The sequence below is a fragment of the Vicugna pacos genome, chromosome 33 (genome assembly GCF_048564905.1).
Source record: "Vicugna pacos chromosome 33, VicPac4, whole genome shotgun sequence".
Classification (NCBI taxonomy): Eukaryota; Metazoa; Chordata; class Mammalia; order Artiodactyla; family Camelidae; genus Vicugna; species Vicugna pacos.
Window position 1 is genome coordinate 15200201 of NC_133019.1, and position 17737 is coordinate 15217937.

A 17737-nucleotide genomic window follows, 5' to 3' on the forward strand; every position below is an offset into this window, starting at 1 on the left:
AAGAGACAGGTACTATTATCCTAACTTTACAGGTGAGGCTGAGGAAGGGAGGTAGCGGAACTGGGGTTGCATGAAGGCCCGACTCTATAAAGCTCAGTTCTTAACTGCCCCATCTGAGGGGTCTCGGAGAGGCATGTGGAGGAGGGGGAGCCACGCCAGCCTTCCCCTTCCCGGGGATCTGTCTGCCTCTTTGACTAAAGGACTGTGGCTCCCAGGTGTGTTTGGCCCATCCTGGCCTCAGCTGGGCCCCTTGTGCTCCGAAGCTCCTGCAGTCACTGGCCCCCAGGGCAGCTGGGCCGAGAGGCCCCACTTCCCTGCATTGGGGTGACAGGTGCAGCCCTGAGAAGAGAGGTGACAGTGATCCCTCATCATCGTCCCAGTTCCAGCCTGATGACAGCCCCAGACTGCTGGGAAAGCCAACCCACGCAGAGGCGAGACACAATCCCGAGGGCTCAGAAACATTTCAGCAAATGCTAATATCAGTCTCTCAAATCCAGCCCTGTCAGCAGGAAGGGGGGACTGTGTTCGCATGCATGGGGCACACTTTTTGGCCCAAGGGACCTGGTTGCTAAGCAGCAGTAGCTGGCCTCCCCTCCTCCCTGTAACCTTTTTCTCTGCTTCTAAGCTTCCAGTTAGCAAACGGGAGGGTCGCCTTTCCTGCAACAAGAGATCTATTCATGGTTTCTGAGCAGAGTTCATTGTCTCTCTGGGTGTGTGTGTGTGTAGGGGGGTGATGAAGGGAGGAGCCATGTGTGAACTAGGGAGGCCTCACCCTCCAACCAACTGGCTGGGATATTTATCAATGCTGATCCAAGACCAGGAGTGGAACGCTGCCCAGCAGACCCTGAGGCTTTACATCACTGCCACTGTCCCCTATGGTAAGGCTGCACCTCTGTGCCATCCTGATCGGGCCTCTCTCTCTTTCTACCCTGACCCTTGACCCCACCCTTGGGATGCTCGGCTCTCGGAAAAAACCTTCTCTGGCAGTTCCTGTGCAGGGACTAGATCTTAGAGGGGACCCTGTGTGGCCAACCTGCTGGCTTTGTTTTCCCCCAGGGCTGACTTATTCCTTGCTCTTGACCCCCACGTGCCTAGCCAGGTGCTCTACTCACAGGCAGTGCTTAGCAAATCATGGCTGCATCGAACTCCTACTCAAAAGGGGGACCAAGAAGTCCTGTAGCATCAAGACCATTTTCCCAGGCTAACCACGTGAGCTAGGACAAGTGAGTGTGGAGGTGGGGCAGCACTCGAGGTGAGGTCAGTTTGTTCAGTGGCTGAGCTTCAAGCCAGGCTCCCTGAGTGTGCCCTGGAATCCTCTCTCGACCAAGCCATGTAGCCTGGGAAGGGTGGTCTGCAGAGAAGATGGGAGTTACTTCAACTTTAGGGGGCTCTGTCTACTTCACTGGATTATAAATTCATTGAAGAATCCAGAGCTTATACATATTTCATTTTATATATTATATTAGTATATATTATTATACTTAATACTTATGTTGTACTTTATAAAACACTCTCAATCACATAAGCTTGTTTAGTTTCTTCCTTCCTCCCTCCCTCCCTCCACTATCTGTCTCCCTCCCAAATTCCTCCCTCCCTCCATTCCTTCCTTTCTTCCTTCCTTCCTTCCTTTTTCCCTTGTATTTAATATGCATTAACTGAATTCCCACATTGTGCTGGGCCTTGAGCTAGACCCTGGGATTTCTAGACCAGAGAGGAAGGAGAGAGAGAAGGAAACGAGCATAATATTGGGTCACAGTTGTGGCCATGTGGTTTGAAGAAAGCTTCCAGGAAAAACGGCATTTGAGCTGAGTCCGTATGTGGGGAAGGGGACAGCAGGTGCCACGCCTCCGTGGTGTGAGAGCGAAGACACCGGGGACAGGCATGTCTGTTAATAAGACCCTGAGTTCTGCTGGGGAAGAGTTAGTGCTGGCAGGTGAGGATGGAGAGGGGAGGAAGGGTTAGATCACAGACGATGCTGTGATTCATGCCAGGAGCTTTGAATTTATCCCAAAGGCTGCAAAGATCATTGGACACTTTAAAGGTGGGGTTAACTTGTTCATGTTTGCATTTTGGAAAGATTGCTCTGGTGGAGAAGAAATGGAGACGAGGGCCAGCGGGGGGTGGGGAGCTACTCACTGGGAAGCAGGTGCTATCGCTCTTGTTTCATAAATGAGAAAATTGAAGTTTGGAGGGTTGATGAGTTGTCAAGTTCACACAGCAGGCTGTAGACCGAGCTTTGAACCACTGGCCCAATGTTTTTGCCAAGATCTTATTTTCCATGACTCCTCTTCATGGTACATGAACCTCAGGCACGTGTGTGACTCACCCCACCCTCTGCCTTCTTACCGCCACGGCTTTGCCTCTTCAGTCCTCTTTTGCGAGAACGCCCAATGCCCATACAGGCCAGTTCAAACCCTATTCATCTATGACAGCCTGTCTCAGAGGCTGCCCCTTCCAGGAAGGCTTCCTTGATGTCCCCAACAAGAAGTAAGCTCTCCTTTTGAATTCCACTGGTAGTTGAACTGAGCTTTTCTTCTGTCACTGAACACAGGCTACTTTGCTTATGTGATTGATCTTTAGGACTCACATGCAAATTCTTTGAGGCGGTGGTGATGGAGGTCCATGTTCACTGACCTTGAACTCCTTCCGAATCCCCCCCCATGGCTGTGTACTTGGGCTAGACACTGTGTACTGGGGGAATGAATGCATGGTTCACTGGGGAGGAGCACCTCTTCCTCTGAGACAGGAGGGAGTGAGGAAGGCTGGGATCGTAGGGGCTGAGGAGGGATGCTGAGGGACTCAGACGGTGCCCTCCACACTAGCAGGGGGCAGGGTGAGCGGGTGGTGAAGACTATGGGCTTTGGAGCTGGCCTCATCTAGGCTCAGGTCTCTGCCCTGACACCGGCTGTGAGAGGAAGGTGGGTGGGGTTAGGGGCCCCAGGAGAGCAGGGAGGCCTGAGAGGCATCTGTGGGAACACACAGAGTCCCCAGGACGGATAAAAGGTTTGTAAGTGGCAATGAGGGCACGGCCAGGGTCAGTGAAGGGGGACGCGTGGTGGGTGGTGACGCCTCTCCTTGGTGAGTGACTGGCAGGTATTTCCCCAGGGCCTGATGCCAGATGGCCCGGCCCCCATGGAGGCTCCGTATGCAGAGGAGGGCCCAGGACCCAGGATCTTCAGAGCAGAGCCAGGAGACCTGCTACGGAGGCTGGAGGCCCAGCAGCAACCCAGTAAGCCAGACGGGGCGGTAGGGGAATGACAGGGTGGGGGCAGTGAAGGGACAGTGTTCCTACGTCCCCCAGATTCCCTTTCCCCCATATCTTCCTAGGTCAGCCTTAAGTGGCTAATGGCAGGAGGCTGTCTCACTGTTTATCCCAGACCTGCTCGATTGGGCTCTGAGGGCTCCAGTGATCAGAGCCCTGCCCCTGACTCATCCCAGGATGATGGGGCAGAGAGAGGTGGGCTGGGGCAGCAGGCGAACTCCTGTCCTGACTGGGTGGCTGCCTGGCCCCAGCGTGGCACCTCAGAGTGGAGTGAGGCTGGCAGGCAGGAGCAGGGCCCCCAGACTCTCCTCTGTCCTCCCCCACAGGCTCCTGGGCAGGGCGCTGGTGTACAGGGCGGCGTGGCTGTGCGGTGCTGGGAGCCCTGGGGCTGCTGGCTGGCGCGAGCTTGGGCTCGTGGCTTCTAGGTCAGTGCTGGGACCTCAGTGGTCGGGAGGGACAAAGGACAGGATCTAGGGGGTGCTGGGAGAGAGGAGCAGGTGCCGAGCAGGTGTTAGGGGCGGGCGGATGGGCGAGCATCTTTTCCATCCACTCTGAGTAGATGGCGAGTGGAGGAGGGGTGAGGTCCGCAGGATGGACTCAGGCTCTATGTAAAGAAGAACGTTTTAGTCCTGCGGTGAGAAATGTGCTCGGGTGGGGTTAGGGGCCCCAGGAGAGCAGAGGGGCCTGCTGGATGATCCAGGGAGGCCCTAGTCAAACTTTTCCCAGAGACCTTTCCCAGTCAGAGAGTGACAGAGTCAGAGAGAGCTCTGCCTGTCTTCTGTGTGCTGGGTGTGGACCTGCCTAAGGCGGGGTGGTGATGCGGGGGCCCCAGGAGGCTGCTTCCGCCTCCCTCTGCTGCAGGGGTCTTGTCCTGCTCCTTGGCCCCTTCCTGTAGGAATCCTTTCCGTCCCCCGGCCTTTTCACGGTGGCCCTCTTCCTGCCTTTGTCCTCTGAAGTGCTCCACCTGTGGCCAGCCGCCTCTCAGCCCGTTCCCGGGAACTTGCAGGATGAGGAGATGACCTTGAACTGCTCAGAGGCCAGTGGTGAGGAAGCCCTGCAACCCTCGCTTCCCAGAGCAGGTGGGCAACCCCCCCAAGGCTGGGAGACTCCCACCCCAGCTGCTGCACGGGTCTGAGATCCTCCCTTCTGACTGGGGGCCAGAGGACTAACGTGAAGGGCCAGGAGTTCACTGTCATTCCCCTGTGTCTCCGTGGTGTAAGGGTGGTGACACGATCCAGCCTTGAAGAGCTGATCTCTGAGTTTAGGGCTTCCAGCCCTCCCTGGGGACTGTCTTTAACTCTAGCTGGGGCAGAGCCAAGAGCCCAGGTTGGCAGGAGAGATGGCGACTTGCCATTTGGGGCTGAGTAAGCCTGCAGGTGTGTGTGGGGGGAGATGGGGGAGCCAGTGCGTGGCTGGCCAAGGTCTCTGGTAGAAGGCTGGGGACATCATTCCACATTGTCTCCCCCTTCCCCACCCCAATCTTGTCCCCTCCCCTCCAGGTAAGAGTTGAGGATCAGAAGATACGATGCTGCCAAGGCTGGGGTTAGAGTCAGTCACAGAGGTTAGCTGGGACGGCCTGGAGCTGCCTTTGGCTAGCTGTGTGTGCCTTTGGGTGAGTGACTTCTTTGAGCCGCCATTTCCTTCTCCATGAAATGCGGTAAAAAATATTCACTGCACCAAGTTGTAAGCTTGATAATAGCATAATATATGAGAGTTTAGCCTGGAAAAAGCAGATGCTCAGTAAATGGCGACCATCGCTGGTACCGTCACAAGATTTGAAACGTGGTCCTTGAACAGGTCACTTAACCTCTGCGCCTTAATTTCCTCTGCAGAGCAGGGAAGATGGGAATTCTCACCCCACAGGACTGCTGTGACACTTAGCGATGGAGCACGTTTGAAAGCACTTGGTTAAAACACAGAACTAAAATTCTGTGCAAAGAGGGGTTGTGTGTTCTCAGAACTGGCTGGATCCCTGGGGAGCATCTGGGTGACCCAGATGCTGTCATGAAGGCATCTTCGAGTCTCTTCGTAGCCAGGTCCGGCTTGCCCTGCCCACACCGCCCTTCCATCCTGCTGCAGGTGGGATGTGGCTTTGATGCTGTGGTTTCAGTATCTTTCAGAATAAACACCGAGGACTTCTTTCTGGAAGTGCAGGTGAGGGCCCGGCCAGGCTGGCTCCTGGTCTGCCACGAGGGCTGGAGCTCTGCCCTGGGGGTGCGGATCTGCCAGAGCCTCGGGCATCTCAGGTAACTGGGGCCAGACCCGGGGCCTGGGGAGGAGGGAGGGCTGGTGGGCGGGGTGAGGGACAGTGGAGACCTCTATCAGCCTGTCAGCATCAAAGTACTCAGGAAATGGCAAGAGGTCATTTTGGTCATCTCCTGGCCCCTGGGCATGACGGTACCCCAGCCTGTTTCTCTCCTTTGCACATCCCTGCTTTTTAACAATTATGAATCCCAGAAGAGGTCATTGTCAAAGTCTTGTTCAGTCACTATCCTGGTACCGTATCTCCCGCACATTCCGGTTATGATAACCCCCATCTCTCGTGCTGCAGTTTAAAGCCCATTTCCTCCTGTTCTGTTCCCTTCTCCTGCCAAGACTCACTCACGACAAGGCAGTGAACCTGTCTGACATCAGGCTGAACAGCTCCAGGGAGTTTGCCCGGCTCTCTCCTAGACTGGAAGGCCTCCTGGAGGAGGTGTGGCAGCCCAGGTAGGGCTTCTCATGAAGCTGAGTGATGCCCCTCGTTTCCTAGTGAGCAAGCCAGGAAAAAATCTTCCTAACATGGGACCCTGGTGGCCAGGACACTGGAGGTGTAAACAGGACGACAAAGGGGAACATTTCCCAATTGGAAATTACTAACTCAGTTCATAGGAGCCCTGCCCGTCAGAGTTTCACACACGTTATCCTATCCGCCCCTCGCAAGAATGGCAGGATTGGGTATTATTGTTAGAGGATTTGATATGGTACTCTGATTCTCATTTTACAAGTAGGGAAACTGAGACTCAGTGAGGTCAAGGGCTTTGTGCAAAGTCACAGAACTGATAAACAGTCAAGCCAAGTCTTGAAACCAGGCTTCTGGCTCCCAACTAGTGCCCTCTCACCCCTGCTGCACCTTTTTTGGAAAGTCTGGCAACTCAAGAGAGAGACGGTTGATGGCTTGGAACCTAGAGACCCTCCAGAGAAGAGGGCTCTGGGATGGACCCTTCCTCAAATCCTGGGGGCGGGTGCAAGCTGAGCAGGTCTTTGCCCTGCCTGGGTGTCCTAAGCTTTCTGGCAGCCTCCTGCCATCCCTGCATCGCCTTCCCCATCTGAACCTCTGGCCCCTGCTGTACAGCTCCTGTGCCCTGAGAGTCCGTCAGGGGAACGTGGCTGCCGATGAGGGAGGCTCAGAATGCATCCCTGTCTTGGATACCTGACCAGGCAAAGGGAAGGAGGGCTGGGATGGACTCCACTAGGAGACTGGAGGGCCGTGGGTATGGGAAACGAAGAAGCTGAGGACTCAGACACTGGGCTGCTGGGGCAAGAGATGAGTAAAGAAAGAGAAGAGGGCTTTGGTCCGAAAGGACTTGAGGTTTATGCTAAAAAAGAGGAGAGGAGAGAGAAGAGCAGGTGTATGAGCACATATGACCAGGAAAAGGTCTGGGGAGGTCAAGTCAGCTTAGAGAGGAGCATGGGGCCAAGAACCCTGTCCACTCAGTGACTGGTTTATCCTCTCAGCCACTGAGCACACATTTACGCAGGGGCCTGAGTGGGAGCAGCTGGATTTTCACGTCTGTGAATACTCTATTTGTGACTTTGGGCCCTGTGCAAATCGACCCCGGGGGACCACGATGTCCTGCGTGCCTGGGGCCATTGGGCAGAGGGTGCCCTGCTGGCCAGGACACCTGCTACGAGGAAGGGCCTGGGGGCTTGGGTGGAGGCAGGAGGCAGATGACTGTGGCTCTGGGAGAGGCCATCTCTGCTCCCCGCAACAACTCCCTCCTCCTCCACGCCCTCAGGTGGGTGTGCGGCCTTGGGTGGGGCCTTGGGTGGCCCACGCCCAGCTGCTTGCTTGCGCGCCTCTGTTTCACAGGGACAGCTGCACTTCCGGTCAAATTGTCTCCCTCAAATGCTCTGGTGAGTCCTGTCCTGGGTCCAGGAAGGTGGCGATGGGAGGAAGGCTCTCCCTAAGGGTGAGAGAGCCGCACGGAGAGGCTCAGCCGGGTCTGGAGTGGGGTTCCTTGCCCGCCTGCCCAACTGCCTGCTGGGCGCCTACTTGCAGACACAGTTCTGCCCAAGCAGAGCCATGTCTCAGCCTCTGTCACGTCCCCCACCAGCCGCTGGTCTGGGCAGGCGACCTCCTTGCTTCGCTGCCTGCCCTGGCCCCTGACACTCACCCCTCTTCTTCTGAAGAGCCCCAGAGGTGGATTAGCAGCTTCTGGAGACTAAGGAGGGTGGGGAACAAGGGGCCACACGGGAGACAGTCTGTGGCGTTCCTTTCACCCGTCTTCCCAGGCCCGTAGCCGTCTCGTCATCTGGCCTTCGTGCATCCGTCCGTGCACCAGTATCTGACCCCTCCTACGGGGCAGATATTTTCTTAGGTATTGAGGCTCCGTAGATAATGCAGCCGCCGTCCCTGCCCTCAGTGGGCTCACAGCCTGAGCTCACGTGCTCAGGACCAGGAGTCATGAGCGGGGGCCATCCACGCCGCGGGGCCACACTCCCAACAGTTAGCAGCACCGTGCCAGCATCCGCCTGTCTTCCTCTCCATCTCGCTGGTGCTTGTCTGTCTGCAGAGTGTGGGGCCAGGCCCCTGGCTTCCCGGATAGTCGGCGGGCAGGCGGTGGCTCCCGGACGCTGGCCCTGGCAGGCCAGTGTGGCCCTGGGCTCCCGGCACACGTGCGGGGGCTCCGTGCTGGCCCCACGCTGGGTGGTGACGGCGGCGCACTGTGTGCACAGGCAAGTCTGGGGAGGAGAGCGCCTCCGACGCCTCTTCTGTTTGGCTGTTGCTACGTCCTGTCTAAGATGTCCTTGTCCAACTGCCTGCCTCCCATGTCCGCTGCGCGTGGGCGCCGGTGGTGTTTGTGAACTTCTCCCTGTGCAGTGCCAAGAACAGCTTTGTTTAAATAGCCCTAATAATACAAACATTCTCTAGAAATAATACAAGTATTTTTTAGAATATTTACATTTAGGATATTTAGATTTGTTCGGGTTTTCAGCTTTTAAAATGCTCTCACACTCCCAGCACTTCGTGCTTCTAAACACTGATCACCACTGTAATTAAATCATTTTTCATGTGATTATTGGTTGAACGTCTTTCTCCCCCTTTAGACTGGAACATACATGGGAAGAGGGACTCTGTCTTGTTTCTCACTGAATCCAGCCCCTTTGTTGGTCTGTCCACTGCCTCGTCCCCGTGGCCCAGGACAGTCCTGGATGTAGCAGGGGCTTAATTACTACTGGTGGAAGGAATGAACGAGCTCTTCGGCTCTCTTGTTTGGTGGCAGGCAGGGCAGAGCGCGTAAGCCTCATCTTATAGCGAGGACTCTGAGGCCGGGAGGGCTGAAGCCCCTCCCCGAGAGCACAGCTAGGAAGGGGGAGACAGGACTGGTGGAAGCTTCACTGCCTTGGCTGAGAGTTACCATCTCACACAGGGCCTTCCCATTTGTCATAAAACCTGGTGGGGGTTATGCAGGAGAGAGGGGGTGGTGGTTGTAGATACCCCATACTGTCTCACTTCGCTCTCCATCAGTGCCTGAGCATTTATTAAGCACCTACTGCATGCCCAGGGTCTTGCCAGCTGCTAGGGGGATTCTGAGAGGCCCGGTTATGGGGTCCCACCAATAGCTCCCTCCACGCACTGCATCATTTACATCAGCCTCTTCGGCCCCTCCCTCCCCCGGGGCTCAGCATGGCTCCTGTGTGCAGTTTCAGGCTGTCCCGCCTGTCCAGCTGGCGGGTCCACGTGGGGCTGGTCAGCCACAGCACGGTCAGGCCACACCAGGGGGCTCTGGTGGAGCGGATCATCGCCCACCCTCTCTACAGCGCCCAGACCCACGACTACGACATGGCCCTCCTGCAGCTCCGGACCCCACTCCACTTCTCAGGTGAGGCTGTGGTGAGAGGAGCAGGCGCCGGGGAAAGGCGGAGAGGCAGGCTGGTTTCTAAGATTTCCTTGAACTGGGAACCTTAAAACCTTCACTTCTCTTGGTAGCTGTCGTGCGCTCTGGCATCACCTGGCCCTGAGGTGGCCCTGACTCTTCCATGTAATCCTTTGGGGACAAACATTCTGGCCCTTTTCACAGCCGGGCTGCAGGTGGGATTCGTCTCGAGGTCCCAAAGAGGAGCATCACAATTTCTCCATCTCCTGCAGGCTGCTCCGGCCCGGGCCCCAGGCTGGTGCCAGGTCCCAGCCAGGCCAGAGTTAAGAATAGTTAACTAGATAGTTAACAGTATCACAGTTAATAACTAGAACCGTGTTATGGTTAATAAGATTTCCTTTACCAAATATGCTTTCATCCAATCCTCATAACAGCCCCGACAGGGAGAGGAGGCAGGTGTATACAGGTAAGGATGCTGGCGTTCAGTGAGGGAAGTGACTCTCTTCAAGTTCACGAGGCAGACAGCCCCCCGGCCAGGGCTTCTCCCCCACAGCATCTCCCCTAGAAGGGCGGCTCTGCCACCTGCACGGGCCAGGCGCACTCACCTACAGACACACATACTCACACTTGTGGAAACACACACGCACGTGTGTGTGCCCTCAGATGCTCACACGGTCATGCCAGGCTCACAGGGGTACGCGTGCACGCTCATTCCTATGCATACATAGCCACGCCACACACACGCACGCTCACAAACACTCAGCACGCCTCCCTCCCGTTGCTACCTGGAGCCTTGGGTTTCCCGAACCACAGTTGCTGCTGTCTCTGCCCTGTTGTTCAACAATGAACACTTCTAAAGTGACTTAAATGTATTTAAAGGGAAACTTCAGGTTACACCCTAACTAGAGAACCCATATGACTAACAGTAAATAATAACCACAAAATAATAATAAGCACAGCAAATAATCACCACCGAAATGCAGAGAGTGAAAACAAAGCCACGCTCAAGTCGCAGCTCCAAGCTGTCCTCTGCAGAGCGGCCCCGCCCGGGGCGCCGTCTCCCCGCTTCGCGGGGGCGCACAGACAGGAGCAGAGCAGCGCCAGCCGGGGCTGTTCTCCTTGGTGCAGTCGAGGGGCTGAAAGAGAACTGGAGAGGGAATTCTTTCTCCCAGTGAGACGGTGTTTATCTCATGCATGTCTGCTCACTACCTAAAATCAGGTTTGGGCTCCGCCCCATCGGACCAGTCGGAACAATGCCCCAGCGGGGTCCAAACACCCTGAGGAAAATCTAAAACAGGTCATCATTAGGAGAGATTAGGAAGGAATGTCCACACCCCCTCAGTCCCAGGTGGGGGGTGCTCAGTGTGGACATCGCCCAGCCTTGGGCGCCCCATGAACTGCGGTTTCCACACTGTCCTCTGTGTGCATGGTGCCCCCCCAGGTGGTACAGCGCATGCGTGACCCGCCTAGTCGTACAGGAGGCTGGAACCAAGACAAGGAGGGGGCAAGGATGTCTGCCAGGCCTGCTCTTTTCCCAGCCTCAGGGGGAGGGAGGCCTGAGTGGGACCCAGGACCCCCACCAGACACCACACACTCTCCACAGACACCGTGGGTGCCGTGTGCCTGCCGGCTGAAGACCAAGATTTTCCGAGGGGCTCTCAGTGTTGGGTGTCTGGCTGGGGCCACACTGACACCAGCCACAGTGAGTCAGCTCCCAGGGCTCTGGATGCAAAAGGGGTGGGGGGTGGGGGGCATCCTTCCCTAAAGTGAGGCACCTCCACCTCCCACCGCCTTCTCCCCTGGCTGCAGGGCAGTGCCGGCCCCCTCCTCCTCTGGCATCACCTTTGGCCAGACCTGCGGGCCCGTCTTCCTTGCCTGCATCTTTCTGGGGGAACAACCCCATGTTTCCCCCAAACCCAGGCCCTTGCTTCCCCTTCCCTTGTCCTGGGAGCGCCAGGGCCTTGGCATCGGGTTGTATATGTGAGGTCTGCTCCTCCTCATTCCCTGCCCCCAGGTCTGACAGACCCCTGCCTCCTTGCCCAGAGTCCACAGCTCCCACCCTGGGACCCCCTCTTTGGGTCTCTGTGTCTCCCGGGCCTCTAACCCCCTCTTGCTGCTCTGCCTTCCTGGGGCCTGGCTCCGTGTCCTTCCATCTCTGCGTCTGCCTCCTGCAGCCCACAGCTCGGACATGCTCCAGGACACGACGGTGCCCCTGCTCAGCACCCAGCTCTGCAACAGCTCTTGCGTATACAGCGGGGCCCTCACACCCCGCATGCTGTGTGCGGGCTACCTGGACGGGAGGGCGGATGCATGCCAGGTGCGGCAGCCAGGGGCCTGGGGCGGGGTGGGCAGGGTGTGCGGGGCTGGTGGAGGGGTGTGGGGCTGAACATCCTCTCTAGGAGTGGGGAGTGCCCAGGCAAGTTGGCTGTGTGCTGAGGGTTTAGGAGGGCGAGACAAGATGGGATCCATCCTGGAAGTAGGGTGGTGTGGAATCTACGGTGGGCTCCCCGCCCTGGGGTGGTCTGGATCCCCTCTCCCAGGAAGGACTAACTGCTTGTTTCTCTTGTCCTGGTGCCTGGATCCCTCAGGGGGATAGCGGGGGCCCCCTGGTGTGCCTGGACGGGGGCACATGGCGCCTGGTGGGGGTGGTCAGCTGGGGCCATGGCTGCGCGGAGCCCAACCACCCCGGCGTCTACGCCAAAGTTGCCGAGTTCCTGGACTGGATCCACGACACCACGCAGGTGAATGTGGGGCCAGGTGGGGAAGACCTGCTTGTAGAGGACCCAACCCTCGAAAATCGTGACCTCTTAGGCCTGGGCCCTCCTGGGGGCTGGGGAATGTCCCCAGAGTGGGAGGGGGAAGAGGTGACACTTCTAACGTTGAATCCATTTGATCAGTTTAACCACTGACTCCGGAAAAGTAGACCTGATTTTGTAGCCCAGATTTGCCGTTTCCTGTTGATTCTGGCAAATTCCTGACCTTGGTCATAACCATCGTGGCTGCCTTGTGTGCTAGTATGTGTGATGATCACATGAGGTCAGGCCTGCCCAGTGCTGGCTCAGAGTGAGTGACCCTGGTGTTATTATGTCTCTACTTAGGACCATTACTCATCCCTGGACGTGCCTGCCCTCCCTGCACTAGGGAGAGAGCTCAGTTTAGGAGCTTGGGTTCAGCGAAAATTAATTCTGTGTGCTCTGGGCGGGCCACTCACCTTCATCTGTGTGGTGGGAGAGCCAAGTGAGAGAATGCGTACAGAAGCGCATCATTTGTATGAAGTATTTTACCAATGCAGGGCGTGACAATGGGAAAAGTTGGGCTCAGAGCAGGTGGTAGATGATAAACTCTGGAGTTTGCAGGGGACACAGGCATTCATCTTCTCATTCAAACCTTATAAAAAAAAACTGGGAGGAGCAGATAGCTTAGCCCCATTTGATAGAAGTGGAAAGGAAGGTTCTGGATGGTTAAGTGGTGTCTTACAGTGAAAGCGACTCGGCTGATGGATGGTGGATCAGCTCCTTTCTCTTTCAGCCCAGGACCGCTTCCTCTAGTCCTGTTGTCTCCTCCATCTCACCGCATACCAGCCTCATGTTTCCTGGGGTCTCTGGCAGGTCGACTAGATGGAGAAGGAGCAGCAGCCCTGGATGCAGAAGCCATGGATCTCTTATCACTGCACAGGAGACAGTCACCACCCAAGGGCCAGCCTCTGGACCACAGGGCCTCTCCCCTCGGGCCCTGATTTCCAGTCCCTCTGTCTCATCAGAGAGCCTCAGTGACAGGAGAGATGCTGGGGCAGGGTTGGGAAGGTGGGGGATCTGAGGGGTCGGGGGAGGAGCTGGAGGGGAAGAGGCTGCTGGCAGCAGCTGGGAGCCTGCCCTTCTGCCCCTCCCCTCCCCAGCTCTTGTACACGTCTTTTGGGAGGATGCTCAGGGATGCCCTGGGTCTGGCTTCTCCCTGTGCTCTCAGGCGGGGCAAGTGTCTCCCTAGAAGCCCAGGCTGGGACGCTCCTGGGCAGATGGGGTCAACCAGGTTAAGCCCATGGAGTCAGGATCCTCCCAACTCTCCTGTCGATCTCACCTACTTCCTGCCCTCACCTGGCTCTGGCTGGCCTTGCTGGGGCAGGGGGCACTGTAAGAACACTCTGGTTGGTGTCGGAATTGGATGTAGGTTTTAAAATGACAGTTCTGTGAACTGGTCCAAGGACTTCCGGTATTAAAGTGAAGTGATGTATGGTCTTGGTCGCATCCTCCTTCCAACCCCACTTCGCTTTCTCACAGACACATTAAGGAGTAGTAGAATTACAGTTGTCCTCCCATACATGTTTCTTGAAGCTCTGGAACTGATTCCTACTCATCTCTCGAGAATTTTGGCATATACCCATTTATATAATTCTTTACATCTATTAAAGCTGCATGTCCTGATTGGCCACAGAAAGCCCCAGCCGTCCAGGGGCTCTGATGCTGCAAGTGTGACTGTCACTGAGTCAGAGCTCCCTCGGGGAGGGTGCTCCCCACAAGACCCCCCCTCTCCTTAGCTCTCCTTTAAGAACTGAGCCTTCGGCTCAGGGAGGTGTTTTTCTGCACTTCTGCCCAGTTAGCATTTTCCTCGTTAAGCTTCCCTGCAACTCTCTCCTCTCTAGCAATTACAATGCAATTGGCATCTTGTTTCTAAAAACTGCAATGAATTTTTTATGGTGCTTACCCAAGGAAATGCAATTAGCGTTCAGCAATAACACAACTTTTTCGTGAGTTTATCAGCATTTTTTTTTTTAGGGGGTAGTACAAATGAATATTCATTCCTGGAGGGTCGGCTTCCTTTGCATGAAGGGCACTCAAAAAAAAAGGGCCTCAATCTACAGTCGTTTTATTACCTGGGGAAGTGGTTGCTGGGAGTCCGCTGCCAGACTGCAGAAGCAGTGTGGGAGAGGCCCGGGCAGGTGGCAGCCAGCCTCACGCTCTGTTCTTAGAGCCCCAGCCTCCTGCCTCCATCCCGAGACCAGCATTTACTCCCTGATCTTGTGAAGTCTCAGGGCTGCGGCTCCCCCTGGGTTGGGGAGTTACCAGCACATCCATCAGTGATGCTCTTTTTTTGGGTTTCTGATGTCCTCCTCATACGAATTTGCTTATTTAAAGGGAGGTTTTTACTCACCACGGTCATTATGACCTGTTAATCTTCAGTAACTCTTGGAGCCTACTTTCTCACACGTGGCATCTCATTTAAATCCCACACCATCTCTGTGGCGCAGAGATTATTATTGTGCCCATTTCACAGGCGAGAAAATTAGTTCAGAAAGATTAAGTGACTCCCCCAGGACCAGCCAGCTAATCAGTGCCAAAGCCCGGATGTGAGCCTGGGGTCTTTTTACTCCAAATCCACATCCCGGTTTTGCACGTGGATGAGCGAGATGGTCCAACACCGCACAGAAGGACAGGCCTGGAAGGCACTCATCACCTGGTTTAGTCCCCTGCCGACAGTAGTGCTTTGCCATCCCTACCTTTTATAGGTGAGGAAACCAGAATCTGGGAAGCGGCTGCTGCCAGAGACCCTTCCTGGGCACTATTCTTGCAGATTTCCAGTTCTGCGTGGTCTGACTTAAATGTAACAAGTGAGCATCTTCCACAGGAGGACGGTAAAGAGAACGCTCATTAGAGAATTTGCTAATAGCGAATCCCCAGTTACCGATAGAAGGTCCCTGTAACTTTCGCTGGGCGACCAGTCAGATCTACAGACTCAGAGGCTCTCGCTTGCCCTTCCTGTGCTGGCATCTGCCACTCCAGTGCTTAGGAAAGTGAGGAGAAGTGAGTGCCCTGGGCTGGCTGCTGGAGAGCAGGGCTGGAGATGGGGGCAAGGAAGGATGGGAAGATTCAGGTCCAGAAGGATTTTAATGAGGACCAGCTGGGTGCCCAGCTGTGTTAAGCTCAGCAGGGAACTCAGAGCTAGAGAAGCCGGCTGGCTGCCGTATTGGAGTGGTGAGACTTATTTTCAACAAATGATTAGTGGCCAGCCAGGCACAAAGCTGAGTGGTGAGGCAGTAATTGCTAAGGGAGCTCCAAGGACCCATTGTTGACTAAGTCAGGGTGTTTCTGTGTGTGCAGGAAGCCTGTCTCTCCCCCCAAGGATTCAGCGTCCCACCTGGGATGCCTGGGCGGAGCTTGTCAGCCTCCTGAGACGCCCCTGGAGGGGGACTCCTGGCTGCCAGGTCCAGGGCAGAGCCCTTCTCTGTGCTTTTGGGGTCTGGAGGGTCCAGTAGGGTGCAGACTCTCCTTGTGAGACTTTTGCTGGCGTCCCGCTTCTCCTAGGAGTTGCTATGAACAAGGGGACAGCCCCATCGTTCCCTGGGAACATTTCTCAGGCTCTTGCCTGCATTTTATTTTTGGAGGAACTGGGCTCACCCACAATAGGACAAAACCGGAAATGCTACAAATGCTGACAGCTGGTACAGTAGCCGTCAGGAGATGGTTTTCCATCTCCATTGTTTTCTCTCTTCTCCCTTCTCTGCGCTCTCCTGGTGGTGCACGTAGGACCCTCAAAAGGGAACTCACCTATACCTGCTCCTAGGCTCCAGCCTCCCTCAGCACCCTAGGTTTGATCCCTCCCCACCTTCCTACTCAGACACACTGGGATGGATCTTTGGGTTTGCTTCATGCCTGGGGCTCTTCTTCCTGCTAAACTGCTGGGAACCCAGTGTGGTTAATGGCTCTTTAAACTGTGTCTTAAACAGCTCCATTTCTAGGAAGTCTCCAGGTAGCAGGTGGGGAGTAGCTTCCTGCTGAGGGGTGAGGCTGGTTTTTCTTACACATTCCAAGGCCAAGAAAGGGACGGGTGGAGCCTGCAGGCACCCTCTGCAGGGTTCCAGCACCCCGGAAGCCCCAGGGCAGGGCAGTACTGGGGCTGGTGCTGGAGTGGACCAAGGTGGGGACTCAAACAGAAGAGAGAGAGGAGTCCTGGTTCCAGAAGGTGCGATCTCCCACTCAGGTGCCTCTCCCAGAGTAGCATGTGGGTTCCAGGAAGACAGTGGCTTTCCTAAGGCTGGGCTTATCTTGTGAGCATCCTCCTGTCCAAGGAAGCTCTGGCTGTGGCATCTGATAGTGGACAGTCCCATCTGGGTCTCCAACCACTTGAGAACATGCTGTCCTGAGCTAGTAACAGCCTCCCCGGAGTCTGGTCTCCCACCAATCAAATAAGGGGTTTGGGCGAGGCCGTCTCCATGGGGTCTGCCTTGTCAGGCTAGCTTTAACGCAAACCTCTGTTGCCTCTGGAGACACCTGCCTTCCCCACAAAGTGCTGTTGGTCACCCGTGGAGAAGAGCTTCTTCCTAGGGACAGATCTAAGGCAACCAGCTTGCTCTGGCATCCCTGCCCCACTGAGTCCCTGGGAGGATGGGGCACCAGGCAGAAGACCTTAAAACCGTCTTTCTCATCTCCTTCTGCCCCGTGTTTGTACCCTGGCAAAGGGTTCAAGAACAGGTTTTCTCAGGGGCTACCCAGCTCCCTTCCCAACACCCCAGGCTCTGGGTGGGGCCCCCTGAGCACCAGCTCCTTGAAGACAGTCAGGAAACTTCCTTCCTGCCTCGAAGACCACGGGCACCTTCCTTCTGCCTCGTCTCCCTTGACAGCTCCTAAACTGCCCATGGGCCCCTCTGCTCACTAGCCTTTCCTCCTGCAGGTGGTCAGTAATGAAGGAAGTTTTCGGCCCACGGAACCATTACCAGGCAACTTGGGTCTAGGTCATCCTCTCTCCCGAGCCATGTGCCAGGTTCACAGAGGGTCCCTCAGGGTGACCCCCACCTTTCCGGGTTGCCCAGGACTGCCCAAGTTTTTAACACCAAAAGCCCCAGGTCCCCAGAAACCCTGCAGTCCTGGGCGAACCACCGGGACCGTGGGTCACGCTAAGTCCATTGCCTGTCTTCTGTAGAAAAGATGTTCTGCAAAATCCAGTGTCGCTTGGCCACCTCTGGTCCCTCTTTGGTCTGAATGAGCTTAAAGGAAGCCTTCCCTGGTGGCCCAGAGTTGCAGGGGGAGAAGGCTCCAGGGAATTCTCGAGATCCAAACTGATTTGCCAGACTCCCACATCGGCAGATGCTGCCTGGGCCCAGGGGCTGCTGGAGCGGGAGTCCCCACTTCCCATGGCCCACAGCTGACCTGGCCGCCCCTCCCTCCCCTCGCCGGCTTCTCATCCAGCAACCAGGGCAGCCAGACCTCATCCTGCCTGATGTTTTGAGCCAACATTCCTGCCCGGGGAGCTCTCCTGCAGTTTTGAGAGGCAGACACCCTGCTGCTTCTATAATCCGTGGATATTGACTTCCCGGATTCCCCAGGTCTCACTGATTTCTGGTTCCCAGAGCCTGGTATGGGGCTCAGCATGTGGCAGGTGCTCATGGAGCCCACTGGGAAGGAGG

The 17737-nt window shown here is 56.0% G+C and overlaps 1 protein-coding gene across 1 annotated transcript in view; it reads left to right on the forward strand.

Annotated features, from left to right (window-relative positions):
* Positions 1–822: 822 nt before the first annotated feature.
* TMPRSS5 (transmembrane serine protease 5) overlaps positions 823–17737 on the forward strand; it is a 45033-nt gene continuing 28118 nt past the window's right edge. The window contains exons 1-13 of the mRNA XM_072953815.1: positions 823–878; positions 3106–3229; positions 3589–3687; positions 4219–4341; positions 5373–5508; positions 5858–5971; positions 7335–7378; positions 8038–8200; positions 9170–9348; positions 10946–11044; positions 11517–11659; positions 11931–12083; positions 12871–13037. Coding sequence (XP_072809916.1) covers positions 876–878; positions 3106–3229; positions 3589–3687; positions 4219–4341; positions 5373–5508; positions 5858–5971; positions 7335–7378; positions 8038–8200; positions 9170–9348; positions 10946–11044; positions 11517–11659; positions 11931–12083; positions 12871–13037 — 1547 coding nt within the window. The 5' untranslated portion in view covers positions 823–875. The remainder of the gene's footprint in view (positions 879–3105; positions 3230–3588; positions 3688–4218; positions 4342–5372; positions 5509–5857; positions 5972–7334; positions 7379–8037; positions 8201–9169; positions 9349–10945; positions 11045–11516; positions 11660–11930; positions 12084–12870; positions 13038–17737) is intronic.